At 35.1% G+C, this 15,377-nt stretch overlaps 1 protein-coding gene across 2 annotated transcripts in view; it reads right to left on the bottom strand.

Annotated features, from left to right (window-relative positions):
- Positions 1-15,377, bottom strand: part of STXBP4 (syntaxin binding protein 4) — a 190,298-nt gene that overhangs the window by 146,424 nt on the left and 28,497 nt on the right. For both annotated transcript variants that reach the window (XM_036835713.1, XM_036835714.1), the window contains 3 exons: positions 6,125-6,231; positions 5,731-5,950; positions 4,889-4,967 (listed from right to left, as the gene is read on the bottom strand). In XM_036835713.1, the coding sequence (XP_036691608.1) occupies positions 4,889-4,967; positions 5,731-5,950; positions 6,125-6,231 (406 nt within the window). The remainder of the gene's footprint in view (positions 1-4,888; positions 4,968-5,730; positions 5,951-6,124; positions 6,232-15,377) is intronic.

Below are 15,377 nucleotides of genomic sequence, written 5' to 3'. Positions count from 1 at the left end.
TCAATCCTTATATCTAAATTGTCACCATTCTAAATACACTTTTAAATGGTATTTTACTAGTTCTACATAGAAACAAGAGGAAGAGAAAAAACTTTTTAAAATGTCACATTTTTATGCAGTGTTTTAATTTTTTTTTATTTCTCAGAGCATCTGTCTCTAAGTACAAAATGATTTGCATTCTCTTTCTTAAGAACATAAGAAGTGCATAGGAAAATAAATAGTCTTCCTCTAAACCTTTAACGCTTCCTTAACATTCTATGTAAAATCTTGAATATAGCTTATAGGTGTCAAGATCATGAAAAAAAAAATGGTTACTGACTTTTAGCTTCAAATGGAATTCAAACCTAGAGAAAGACTGATTTTAGTTTAATAAAATTTTTACAATTTTGACAAAAGCAACAAAGACGCCTTAGTTGCTGTGATACCTAATTGTTGGCCAAGGGCTAAAAATATATTATACATATAAAAATTTTTTCCTCTTAAGAGAAATTTTGTGCCAAACCTAAAGTGTAGCATAAAATATCAGCATGGAGTGAAGTGGTATGGAAGCCCAAATAGCGGGTAAGTCAAACCTTATCTTTCATTTTTAGGGTTTGGACGTGTGAGGCTTGACAATGACTTTCAGTCTGGTGCCTGACCTATCATTAAGGCACAGTAACACAAGGTGGACCCAAGCTAACCTAATTATGATCTCAGACCAAGACTAACCCTGGGTGTGAATTACTCAATTCAAGTGTGTGTGGAAGGCATAGAGAGAAGACAAAAGAGAGGGAGGGATAGGGACTCACACCAAGGCGTGGGTCCTCACTTATGTGTTCCTACATCTAAGCATAAAAATTTGCTATGTGCAACAGTGGAAATAACAGAAGATTAACTCTTATTTATGCTTACTTTTAGCCAGGCATTGCACTAAGTACTTTATATATATAGGCTCATTTAATCTCTACAATAACCACAGTGACACAGGTGTTATTATTTCCAACCCAAGAATGATGAGACTAAGGCCCAAAAGGGTAAAGAAACTAGCCCAAGATCAGACAACTAGTAGGTGACCATGTTAGGATTCTAATCTCTTATGACCCCTGAAGACAATTTCTTAAATGTGTCAATATCTTTCATCATCAGTTTTCTCATCTGTAAAGTAGGAAGAATAAAACAGATCACCTTACAGGAATTGTAAAGCTAAATTAAAAATCATAGAAAACTACTATGAAAACTATAAAGTAGTGTTAATAGTAACACAGACACACAGAGATTAAATAGGAGATTTAATGTAAACTTATACTAACCCCCCATTTAACAATATGCAATCATGGCTTAACAAAATCTCACTTTCTTCTAACCAAACTTCCCCTAAATCTTTACCTTTGAGCCAAAACCTTAGGAGGATGTGGACATAAATCCAGAATGCTTTGTTAATTCAAGGTAGCTTGACCTGAAAAGCTCCCCCACAGACAGTTTTCCTCATTTGCCGGTGTCCTCTCTCACTTTCAGCCTTGGGGTCTTTATTTGCTCCTCTCTGGGGGAGGGGGGTGAGAATTTTCAAAGTATGGCTTATTATTCCCTTGGATCTTCCCTTTCTATTCCTCTTTTTAGGAGCAGAAGAAAGGAAATGTTTTATAAGGGTAGGATCAATACCATTTAGTTAATACCATGAACCCTCACCATGGATATTTTTCCTCATCACTAGTTTTCAGTTTTAAAAGCCTTACTGCAGGAGAATTAAGGCTTGTGTGGTGGTAAAGTTAATGATCGTATTTTTTCACGTAGTAATTCTTTACTGATTTCCTTAGGAATGTCTTTAGCATGTTTTTAGCTCACTCACAAACTCACGCATTATTCAGCGTATGGCAGTAGTAAACAACTCTGGATTTTGAAATAAGAAATTTATATAACAGAATAGTTTCGAAAAACATACTCAAGTATAATGTGGATTTTAAACATTCTAACCAGTTTTACACTTTGGAATGCTTTTGAGATGAGAACAGGGGTAGACTTGCCTCATTAAGTTTATTTTTGTTGAGGTTAACATTAAAACTCGTTTATATTTTTTAATAAATACCAGCTGGCTGAAGGAGTCTAGATGTGTTGGTTAAGGATCTAATTTGGGAACAATCTATAATTAACTACTTATAACAGACAAATCACAAGGTATGTAAGTTACCCAGAGTTAATTTAGAGTTGACTTTGCTTTTTTATTCTCCCCAGAAACATCTGGCCTACTACATTTATGTGGAAGAAAATGGTACTGAGTCAATTCCATTTCTACTCTAGAAAAATGTTCCATTTTAATTGCATTTTAATATTTACATACAGTTAACTCACTCAAATATGTTTTTCACTAAATTATTTTTCTATTACAAAATCTAGCATCATTTCTTATAGTCACTGATGTAAATTTACCTCAGTTTGTTCATTACTACAGGATCTCCTTGCTCTAATCACATTTGCCTCCTAGGGTCACCTGACATGTAGCTTGTCATTACTTCTTTGCATTTGATGATGATGCCTCCTTCACTTAGGATGATCTGTTACCTTCATCCATCTGTTGATGTTTATCACTTCTTTCAAGATCCGGATGATGTCTGACTTTTGCCAAGAAATTTTTCTCTATTGATTTCTGCACATTTTGTGACAAATTCTTTACTATGTACTAGCTTCTGGGGTAGAGGGGGAGGATGCAAAATTGAATTAAAGGACAGAAGCTTTCACTTCTGCTCTAAAAAACATGTCCTGGAATATTATCTGAGCTATACTCTAAACTTCAGGTTCCATAATATTAATAATAATGACAGCAAAATGTACTGAGCATATTCTATGCACCAATTACAAAGTGCTTGACATACATAATCTTGTTTAATACTCATAACAACCCCATGAGGAAACTATTTCAATATAATAAGCTAATTCAGCCAATAAATTGGGAGCAAAGATCTGAATCTCTAAGTTTGCATTCAGAGCCTGGTGATTAACCACTGTGTTTTCCCTATATCACACTCAGGTCACTTACTACTTCTTCCCTTAATCTACTTTGCTCATGTCTTTACACATCTTGTACAAATGTGTTATTTGTCCATAAGACATACACTTCTTAGAGTACCAAAACCACCCACCCCCTGCTCTAGTCAACACAGAACACTGCAAATAGTCAAGTATTTATTCAATGAAATAATCACACACGCACACACATAAATAAACACACACATATATGTGCTTTCTAATCTGAATAATGAAGGTTTTTAATCCCATATTTTATTTCACAGTATACTATTAAGTATCTCATGGAAAAAAAATCCCAGTTCCTTCATATTTCCTACCGAACTATGACGCACATGACATACTCAGTAAATACTTACTGAGTAAATAAATTGGCTAAAAGAGGCATTAAGTAGTTTAATTGCTTTCAAAATTAAAAACAAGTTACATAAATGCCTCCTCACCATTGTTTGCTTCTTTCATCTATCTTCTTTTTCTCACATGGGTTCCCAGTTTAAAATAAAAACAATATATCAAGAGAATGAAAATTAATTATGTAAAGTAAATAATACTAATAAAGTTTCTAAGGGTCAACAAATCCCACTAAGTGAAAAGGCATACAATTGATGGCTAAAGATTGTTCCTAACCCACTGGTAAATATTGCTCCAAATCAGAGAAACTACTATGGAATTCACTATAAATTACTGTTAAGTATAGGAGCTATGTGCTATGGTATGAATGTTTGTGTCCACCCGAAATTCGTAAGTTGAAATCTTAACCCTCAACATCATGGTATTAGGAGTTGGGGCCTTTGGGAGGTGCTTAGAGCATGAAGGTGGAGACCTCACGAATGGGATTAGTGTTATTACAAAAGAGGCCCCACAGCGCTCCCTAGACCTTTCCACCATGTGAGGACACAATAAGAAGTCTGCAACCACAAGGAAGCTCTCACCCAGACCATGCTGGCACCATGATCCTGGACTTCCAGCCTCCAGAACTGTGAGAAATGTTTGTTATTTATAAGCCACCCATTCTGTGGTATTTTGTTATAGTAACCCACACAGACTAAGACAATAGTGTCTTAATAATTTCTTAATAATTTCTTAATAATTTCTACTAACTCTTCCTTATTTTGCAGTTTTGATTTACACAATGCTATTAAAAATTAAAGTATATGAGTAACAATTTGCTTTATAATTTAGACATGTAATTAACTCTTCCTTTCAATAAGTATACTTTTGTTTGTTTGTTTGTTTGTTTTTATTGTTGTTCCCTTTAAATTTTGGAGATAATTTAAGGGAAGGAATTTTTTCTTGATATTTGAGCCTACAAACACTTTACAGATTGATAAAAATCCTTTTTTTATGGGTAGCTTACACAATTAATCCTTTACTGTTTTGAAAAGTCAATAAATCATTTCATGCTAATTAAGAACCAGTAATATTGAATTCACAATACTGATGTTCTTTCTAATTTATATCTATATAATCTCTTCCAAGAAAAACAAAACATACTTCTTTTCTTAAGCTATGCTCCCTTCTATAATTTCTCTGAAAGGTGCATTTAATATACCTCGCGAGGATTTCACTAAAAGGGTAAGGCAGCCTAATCTTGAGTTATAGAAGAGTTTTCATTATTTGGTTTCAACAGTTCATTGATTATTACAGCTTCATAGACACTGCGATGATAATGCATCTTTTAAAATTTCAAACCTTTGTTCAGGAAAATTTCCAATAAAAGTCATAATCTAACAGGGACCACTGCACAATGGATTCATTTTGCTCTTTTATTCAATGAAGGAAAAAGGCATAATGCACCCTTCTTTAAAGTCTTTTAAGTCACATTATGTACTCCTCATTGAGAGAGTAATTGAAAAAAATAACAGGAAAGAGGAATTAAATGTGCATTTACCTGTATTAGGCATATCTGTAGGGCTGTTGTCTGAAGAAGTAATTGGAATCTGTTCTGTTTTCTTGTATCCAGTTTTTATCTATGAAAGAAAATGAGGAACCTGAAATGTCATTTTCTAAAGTAGGTCAAAAACCAGACGAGAAGCTCACATTAACATAAAAAGAATGATTAAAGAGATTAAAGCAATAGTCCCCCAAATATAAAACCTTTAAAATTTTGCTATATTCATCTTCAAACAAAGCAATTCAGAATGAAAGTAACAACTGCTTTCAGCTCTACCATATCCAAGGACAACAAAATATAAGGCTATGCACTGTGTCTCTGAAAAGGTATTATAACCCCAAATGAGAAAGTATAAAGGGCTAAGAGAAAATCTTAAACTCTGTACCTGATTAGCATGGACCTGAAACTGAAGTTACCTTTGATGAGTTTTATTGCACTGACTAAAAGCCTACCTGATTTTCAAGTTTGTTTTATAGAGTATATACTCTATTTTATAACTCATTATTTATGGCACTGTAGCAATTAGTAATTACAGTCATCCCTTAGAGACTATCTGAAAATAAATATAACATTCCATATCATAGTTTTGAGTGATATCTAGGCATATCTTTGTGATGCCATTCCTGATCATGATTTTCTGGACAAAGAATATATTGACTTGAAAAATTGTATTTATTGACAGCATAGCATAAAAATCTTAAACAAAGAAAAGATCTTTCAAGGAAATACCAATTTGTTAACAAACTATATTACCAAAATTATAGTTCTATATGTATATGACAAACATAATGACACATAGGGGATTTGTGGACTACATAAATAGAGAAATTTAAGATTACCTGATTTATCGTAATAGAAGGTAAAATGGCATCTGTAGATTTGGGAGTGGATGAGGTCTTTGGAATTAGTATTTCAGAGGGAGAAGAAAGAAGACTAAATTTTGAGGCTTGAGGTCCATATTCTCCTGTAGCTTGTAAAAGGGATGAACACGATGGATTTTCTAAATGACTGCTGTGAGATTTCTGTCTTATGAATGCTATCTCCCAAGCAGATTCTGACCTAGCATTAAAAAGAAATCACTTTATGGATATAGTACAATTGAATTCTAAGATAATGTTTCATATATTATCAAAAAATACTTCTTCTGGGTCTAAAGTACTAGGACAACTTAAATTTCTATTTTTAGGGAGACATGCTAAATGACTCATTCTATCTTACAGATAGAATAGTTACCTCAACTTGGCTCTGGTAATTATGCTTTTTGCTTCTTCAAATGATACACCAATCATAGACTCCTTGTTTATTGAGACAAGTTGATCTCCTGGCTTCAAACGTCCATCCTAACAAAAATAGTAACATTTGTAAAGAAACTGATTAAGGTGTTTCTTAAAAAATTAATTGATGCAATTAAAGCAAAGCACAGTTTTAGTAAAGAATGACCTAAAGAAAAGAGTAAATTGAAAATTTTAGACAAAGAACCTCAACAGCAAAATGTTTTGATTAAAGTCTGGTTTGGTAATATACATGAATGAAATGGAAATGTTCACGTACTCCTTGAATAAACTCTCAGGCTAAGGAATCCTGAATATATGAAGACATAGTCTGGTACACTAGGAAAGAGGCCTGTTTTAAAAGGTCACTTGTATGAGACAAACACAGCTCTGAATGTGATAAAGTAGGCTAAATAATTCTGGTATATTTCAGAATATAAGCCTCATTCACTTCAGTTTCTGAGCATTCCTTTATCTTTCATCCCACCAAACACTGAGTTATTCCACAGTTAGAATTTTTAAAAATTCAGTCAAGGATCTTAATTATACTGATTCTACCCACATTTCTGTTCATGGTGAAACATCTTCTTCACTGGATCTGCTGTCCCTCCTGTGACTCAGGCCCAGTTGGTTGGACAGGTAGCTTTATTCACATCCTACTAATAACGACCAATTCTAATTGGCTGCCTGGCATTGTCTTTGTCAAGTCCTGGCTCTGCCTATAACTAGCCTAACTGAATAAGACAAAGCATAAAAGTTACAAAATTTAATGTACATGTTAGGCAAGTTTTCTCAGTCTTCATTTGCCTTTTCTTTTAATTCAGACTGGAAAAGAAGAATGAGCTCTCTTCATTTTCAGCTCTTAAGATGCTTCTCCATTTATCATTAGTACAAACACAGAAAGCATTATTTCTATAACTAGGGGAGAAGCTTATATGGTTAAAAAGCATTTTCACCCTTGATGGTATTTAAGTAAATTCCACAAATTCAAGGAAAGATCTTTTAAAAAGTCTTATCTACTATGTATAAAATAAGTTTTAATTAATAGGATTAACCAGGGAAAAGAGATGGTGAAGATAAGGCGATGGAAGGAGGTAAAGAAGAAACGTATTACCATCAAGGAGGTAGCAGGATAAAGACACAGAGATGAGAAGCAACATACAGTGTGCAGGGGACTATAGCCATCCACACAGTGCTCAATTAAAAAGTGTGAGCCAGAAATCATGAGAAATGAGGATGGGGAAGTAGGGAGAGTTCAGGTATCTGCAGGCCTTTGACCCCAAGCTATCCCTGGGATAGCTTCTGCACTTAATGTTTTTGTTTTCATACTGTAAACATTACCTAAGTATTATTTCCCACACTTCCTTGATGAAAAGAATCAACTGGAGTTATAAAAAAGGTCCATGTTATGAGACCCCTCTGTTTGAAAGTCTGATACAATATTGATATATCCCTGAATAACTGATCTTTGGTCTGAACTGCATTATATGTAAAAAACGTATATAATATATAATAATGGTGATTTACAGTTACTTTACTTTTAAATAACAATACTTTTTTATAAAAAGACCTTTACTATTATCTCTCACACTGAATACTGAGTATACAGGAAAGCAAAATAAATATAAAATATTTATCAAGAATTTTTATGGGAACATGTTATTTCAAATACTGTGTAATGAAAGATATTATAATCTAAATGCATAATGATCCTATGACCCTTCTGAAATATAAACATAAAAAAATCCAAAAAGGCAATTTGATTTTTAAATATATAAAATTTGAAAACTAATTTGGATTTTATAGATATGTGATTAAACATAATTAGCAAAGTCAGAGAACACACAATTGCTATATTCACAGGTGATTTTTTTTTTCTCCTTCCATTTGATAGATGTATGGGGAATAAAACACAATAGTAATGCTGGAAAAGGCTAAGCAATATGGAGAAAGTATCTACCATATGGATCCTACATGTCCAGTAAAATGAAAGAGCTGATTTTGTAAGATTTTATAAACACAGTTCTGTATTACCTGGGCCCAAGTCTTATGACAGACTTTGGTTACATATGCATTTAAATCAATTATACTCAGACTATACTTAGAAACTTAGGTACAAGAGCTTGCAATTTAATATGCTAAATATTAGTTTGAGGATAAGTCATTCCCTCAGGTTAAAGTGAAATGGTAACAAACAAAAACAACCTTTTTGCCACATGCAAAACGATAAGGCTAATAAAAGTTAAGGAAGAACAAAATTCTGGAGAGTGCTTATTTCTGGGAGGGAGGGTGGGGAATGCAATGGGGTGGGGGGAAAACATATAGGAAGACTTAATAGTAAAATTTTCTACTTCATAAGTCAAATGGTGAACTCTAAGTGGATTCATAGGCGTTTGTTTCATTATTATTCTTCATAAGTTAGATATATGTTCCGATATCCTTTTGTATGCATAAAATATTATATTATTAAAAAGAAAAGAAATTTTCCAGCCCATCAAAATAAAAAGAAAGCTCATGACATTTGCCTCAACAATGTTCCTAACCAGATGAATTTTATTTTGGTTCTATAGTCCAAAACTGGCATTGGAAGTAAGGGCCAAATAGAGGTTCTTAAAATCTAATTTTAAAATAAATAAATAAATAAAATTAAATAAATGTCATTGTTAAATCCAGCTCTAGACCATTTGGGATCTGCAAAAAAATTCCTCATTAGAATCAGCTTAATAAGGTAGATTATAACTGAAATTTAATGACTATTCTACTATTGATTTATGTCCCAAAGCCTGGAAATAATTTGAGGAAAGAAAGGGAAAAATGAAGAAAGCCCTGCTTCATTGGAGTAAAGCATTTAAAGGACACTGACAAGGGAAAAAAGGTTCTTTTAGAATTGGGGTGGTGGACAGTAAATATTAGGTTATTTTGTTTTAATCTAAATATTCTTGGTATTAAACTGCCTTTTATTGAACTTCCTTGAAAAGGGAAAATTCTATAGTGAGGACTATAAGCCAGATGGCACCTCTTCTAGTTGGGCAGCAGTCTTCAGAGGCAGTGGACTGATGAGAAAAAAAGAGCACGAGGTGTGGCAACCAGATAGATTTGAATTCAAATTTGAGCTCCACAACCTGCTAGCTAGATGTTCATAAACAATGAGAGAAAGCAAAGGAAGGGGATAGGGAAGGTGCACAATCTCATCTACAGGGAACACGGAACTAAATTCTAAATTGTCGGAGACAGCTCCTCTATCCATGTATCTTATAGAAACCACAGTTGGTTGACAGCATTACGGAGAAAAAGCCTTCAGAAAACAGAAGCCTCCCACATTCGCCTCTTGGGCCGCACAGTATTAGCCATACAGAGGAAAAAGTTCTCAGTAAGGCAATTTAACACATATTAAAGTACACCCATGTACTGAAGTAGCATTTTCCAGGAAGACAAGAGTCAGAGAAGAGAAGAAGAAGAAAGTCTCTGACTGTGGTTTCTGGTGTTTATATATATTTTCGTTTCTAAAACGTACTCACAGCAGTTTTTTTTTTTTCTTCTTTGCCTCCTAGAATAAGATCTTAGCTGATCATGTGAATTTCTGAACCTGTTTAAAAGTCAGAACCTGCAAACTAAAACAAAGCTATTTCTGTAAAAGTCTGGCATTCAAAGCCAGTGAATTCTGCCCCAGCTGGATTAATGTGTCTGTGAAGACAGTAACTTCAGAGAGGCCTCTTCCACACTGTCTAGATTCTGATTCAGCACTTACTGAGCAACTACACAACACGACAGGCAAGGTGCCAAGCACTTTCACATACCTAACTTCAGTCTGAATTCTTTCACATTGACATTTATAAAGATGTTGAAATAATAATGTATTCTTGAACACTTGAATACTTCCATTAAAAGCTGCCAACACTGTCCATTTCAGATTATAATGACCATTACAGTTTTCTAAATAATGTGTTACCATAACCATGTATACAGCTTGATTCTAACTCATTATTCCTAAATATTAAGGAATGCTCCTACAAGCCTTTGGATTCCTTTCCCATACTTTCATAAAGGATGAAAGTCAATGGAGGTATCACTTTTTTAATACCAGTTATTAACGTAAATTTAGGCAATTTGTTTAATCTCCATGAGACTCATTTTTTTAGCTGTGAGGTGGGGATAAGTACCTATTGCACAAGGTTGTGGTGATAAATAATGTATATAAAATCATAGCACATTGTAGGTGTTAAATTGAAGTGAGTTGAATCAGAATCCCATATCTGTTGCAGGCAATTTTTACAGTAATAGCAAATTTAATCCTCCCACTCCTCAAATTAAGAACCCTTTATGACTGCCCACTGGTGGGAAAAGTTGAAACTCCTGAACTTCCCAAACCTAGCACAACAAACCAGCTGCAACCTACTTTTTCTAGCCTCATCATCTACCTTCCCTCCTCAGCATATAAATTCTTCATTCTATTCTCAGAAAATGTTCTTCAAACCAGCCACAGTCTTTCAAACTTTAATGCACTTACACATATTAATTCCTATCTAGAATGCCACAACACACCTTGCCACTTCTCTGATGAACTCTCATTTAAACTTCACAACCAAATTCAAACATTATTTCTGCTGTAGGTTTTCTCCATCTCCCTAGATTTACTTAATTGTCCCCTTCTCTTTGCTCCAAAAGCACTTTTACTTATCTATATTATTGCACTTACTCTGTACTGTCCTTATTTGTTTACATATCTTTTTTTTTCCATTGGAGTATATTAATTCAGTAACTCCCAAATTAGCAGCACTGATTCTTTCAGTTGACCAGAACTATGTCCTTTTCATGGTTATATCTCTGAGCATAGTGCCAGGTATACAATAGGTCCACAATAAATGAATAAGGCCCAGGAAACACTTTGAGGAAATTAAGGTGGCTCTAACACAAATAATAATGGCAAAGGAGAAAAGTGAGTGACATCTTAAAGTGAACCCTCTTGGCTGCTACTGCTTTAGCTCCCACCAATGGATTGGTTTCTTTACCCCCTGCCATCCAGAGGCTTTTGTCCTAACTAGCCAAAAATCCTTGGTCCCAGTTCCAGTGAAAAAATGCTGCCAATTATACATGCAATCCTTGCACTTAGGAAATAATCTGAGACTTGTGGTTCAGGCAGAGTTGGTAAAACAATCACAGATACTGATGTATGATCACAAACTGAGAAGGAAAGAAACAGGCACAGACAGGTGATATGAAGGAAAGGTGCACAGACAGGAAAACAACCTGGCCTAGACTTGGGATGGGGGAAGCACAAGGAATACCTCTCTCTGTAAGTGGTCTTTGAATTGATATTTGAAAGTAATGGGGGGAGCTGTTCTCAGTCAGAGGGAGCAGCATATAAGATGAGAAAGAACCAGGTCCCTTCCAGGGACTGAAAGAATGCTACTCTGAAAGCATAGGTGGGAATGGAGAGTCAGAGAAGTAGAGGGCAGAAGTCACGTAATACAGAGCCTTGTAGGCAAGTAAGTATTAGTAGGATAGCTGGGAGGGAAATAGGAATGGTGCATAAGAGCAGACAAAGCTATTGTGAGGTCTGATAAAAACTGATGATAGTTTAAGCAATGGTGATGGCAGTGGAGATCAAGAAGACTGATGGGTTCAAGAGCTATTAAGAGAGTAGAACAGTCAACAGTATGTACTAAGGAATTGGATATGGGTGTTAAGGGAGAGGAAGTAGTTAGGATGCTGTTAGGTTTTCTGACTTCGTGCTATTGGAAGGTGTCATTCACAGAGATTGGGAACACTGGAAAGAGGTCTGTTTGGGAAGAAATGGGTAGATGAAGGTGTGATGTGACTATCATGAGTCCTGCCTCAGACATGTTGCATTTGAGATGCCTTTAAGAGATCCAAGTGGAAATGTTGATCAGGCAATTGGATATGTGGGTATGAAGGTCAAAGGGGTGTCCCATCCAAAAAAAGATCTAAGATTTAACACTGAGACTCCAAACTGATATCGGATTGGCTGGTGGGGTGAAAAGGGCCTTGGAGTTCCCATATTTCATATTTCCCTTAACTCAGTACCTAGTATATTTGTTCCCAACCTATAGGCTACCTCTAGCTCTTAGAGCTAGGAGAATCTTCTTTCCTACTTGAACTAGCAAAACGTGTCAAGATGTTCCAAGTTTGAACTCAGAATACGTTTTTCAAAGAGACAGGACCATTTTGGTTACTGAACCAGTATTGTATTTCATATCTTCCAGGAGGAAAAATACTTTTGTGTGTGTATTGGGATAAAGGGGAGGAGCTAACCATGGTTAATTAAAGATAACTCCTGCGTTCCAATAATTCCCTATCTATAAAGTTTGGGAATATACATGAAATATAATCCATCTATAAACTTGAGATTGCCTAGGTTATTAGTTCTGAAACAATATAATGTTAAAATAAAATTACAGCAAGTGAAAGCACTCATATGCATTTAAAAAATATTAACAGTTGTTCAGTTCAGCAACTTAATAAGGATACCCTATGAGCCTGTGTTACCTAGTCCATGAAAACACCTGCATAAATTTTGTACAGATTAGAAGTTTATTAACAAACCTAACACAGTATTTAAAATACATTAAATTCTATTATTAGTATTCATAAAATTTTTTTAAAGTAAAATTGCATTAATTTGTATTTGCAGAGTAAATATGTACATAACTCTGTAACTTGAGGAAGAACACAAAAGTAAATGTAAGCACTACAAACCTACTTATTCTTCTCTGCCTACACCTTTCTATATTTCGGCTGTTTTCTTCTCTTGGACATGACCAAATACTGTCAAAAAACATTAATAACTCTGTGCTGCTCTCTAGTGGTAAATATAAAATATACTTTATTACATGGTTTTGCTTTCTAATATACTTTCAAACAATGAAATTCTCAGAAAATCAACAACAGAAAATATACATTATAGGTATAATTTCTTAGTCTGTAATCACTGACAGGAGATGAGTCACTCAGCACCACTGCTATCAATTTATTACTTTAACTACAAATATTTTTCATGGGGTAAGAAAAGCACAAATTGATGTTTGTCTTAAAAGTAAACTCTTTTCACTTTTAGGTACCATGATCTATTGCATTACTTCAAGTATAGTCTAAGAAATACCTTAGCTATACTGAATACACACACACACACACACACACACACAGAGACATATCTCAGCTTTAAAACTAAAGTAGTACATCTCAATTCTTACAAGAAAAATTTTGTTTTTTGTTTGTTTGAATTTGTTTAAATTAAGCATTTAAGTATGCTCTTATTTAGTTAATAAATTAAATTCAATAGCCAAAAATTATATCATTATAATACACTATACTTATTGTATAATACTTACCACTTGGTAAGTGTATTTGGAAGAAACCTTATTATCTCAGCAAGATTGAAACAATTTAAATCTATTGTTTTGGAAGTTATTGGTTAAACTGATTTTTTTTTCTAACAAGGAAAAAAATCCAATTGAATAAACAAACTGCTTGCTAAACAGTGTTTGGTGTAGGAATCGGGGTTGGGGGTAAGGGTAGGACTATTTATTCAACCAAAACAACTAGAATAAGGACAACGACAATATAAACAGACTTTATAAGAGGATCTCTTCTCATGTTATATAGCTTGATATTAATAGAATGTTTTATTAAATTCTTTTATATCCTACATCTCTCCAAAAAGGGAGGCAATTTTCAACAAAAGACATGTAGAATCACATTAGTAAAACAGAAATAGCAAATAAAATTCAAGAGAAATGAGCATGAAAATATAGTAACCAATTTGTTAACTAAGTGCTTCAAATATGGATCTGAGCTTCCTAGCAACCAGAGCAAAAAGGAAATCATGTTTTACATATTTCTTACAGTGAAGAGGAGAGTAAGGTTTTCTAACTCCTAAAAAAGATATTTTCTAGTCTTAATTCTAAATCTAATTTCTCATATGGGCAACTAGTGACTGACATAATTAACAAATTCAACAAGAATTACTGCAAATTCAGAAATGAGTGGATTTTATTTGCTCTGTTTGTTTTGTTTTGTTTTGCATTTAGGAGAGGCTAAATGAAGTACTTTAACTGATCTAACTTAACCCTAACTCGGAGCAGTGGATAGATAACATGTCTTCAAATATAACCTCTCTCAGCCAGACTTAAAATAAAATTTGAACAGCATATAATTAAAAATATATAACATTTACTTACAGCTTGAAATCTGCTTTCATATTTATTTCATATTTATTTCCTATTCATTTGTTAGGTTAAAGCTCCACGAGTGTAAAGGTCTATCTTCTAATTCCTTTGTATCTTCCACTAAGAAATGGTCACAGTGAATATTCAGTTAATATTAAAAATTTGCTGAGATTGGTTCAAGATGGTGGAGTAGGAGGACGTGTGCTCACTCTCTCTTGTGAGAGCACTGGAATCACAACTAACTACTGAACAATCATTGACAGGAAGACACTGGAACTCACCAAAAAAGATACCCCACATGCAAAGACAAAGGAGAAGCCACAGTGAGATGATAGGAGGGGTGCAATCACAATAAAATCAAATCCCATAACTGCTGGGTGGGTGACTCACAAACTGGAGAACACATATACCACAGAAGTCCATGCACTGGAGTGAAGGCTCTGAGCCCCACATCAGGCTTCCCACCCTGGGGGTCTGGCAACGGGAGGAGGAATTCCCAGAGAATCAGACTTTGAAGGCCAGTAGGATTTGATTGCAGGACTTAGGACTGGGGGAAACAGGGACTCTACTCTTGGAGTGCACACACAAAGTCTTGTGTGCACCAGGACCCAGGGGGAAGGAGCAGTGACACCACAGGAGACTGAACCAGACCTACCTGCTAGTGTTGGAGGGTCTCCTGCAGAGGCGGGGGGGGGGGGCGGCGGTGGCTCACCACGGGGACAAAGACACTGGCAGCAGAAGTTTTGGGAAGTACTCATTGGCGTGAGCCCTCCCAGAGTCTGCCATTAGCCCCAAAATAGAGCCTGTAGGCTCCAGTGCTCGGTCGCCTTAGGCCAAACAACCAACAGGGAGGGGACACAGCCCCACCCATCAGCTGACAAGTGGATTAAAGTTTTACTGAGCTCTGCCCACCAGAGCAACAGCCAGCTCTACCCACCACCAGTCCCTCCCATCAGGAAGCTTGCATAAGCCTCTTAGATAGCCTCATCCACCAGAGGGCAGACAGCAGAAGCAAGAAGAACTACAATC

This window comes from Balaenoptera musculus, chromosome 20, assembly GCF_009873245.2.
Source record: "Balaenoptera musculus isolate JJ_BM4_2016_0621 chromosome 20, mBalMus1.pri.v3, whole genome shotgun sequence".
Lineage (NCBI taxonomy): Eukaryota > Metazoa > Chordata > Mammalia > Artiodactyla > Balaenopteridae > Balaenoptera > Balaenoptera musculus.
This window is presented reverse-complemented; position numbering and strand designations above follow the sequence as displayed.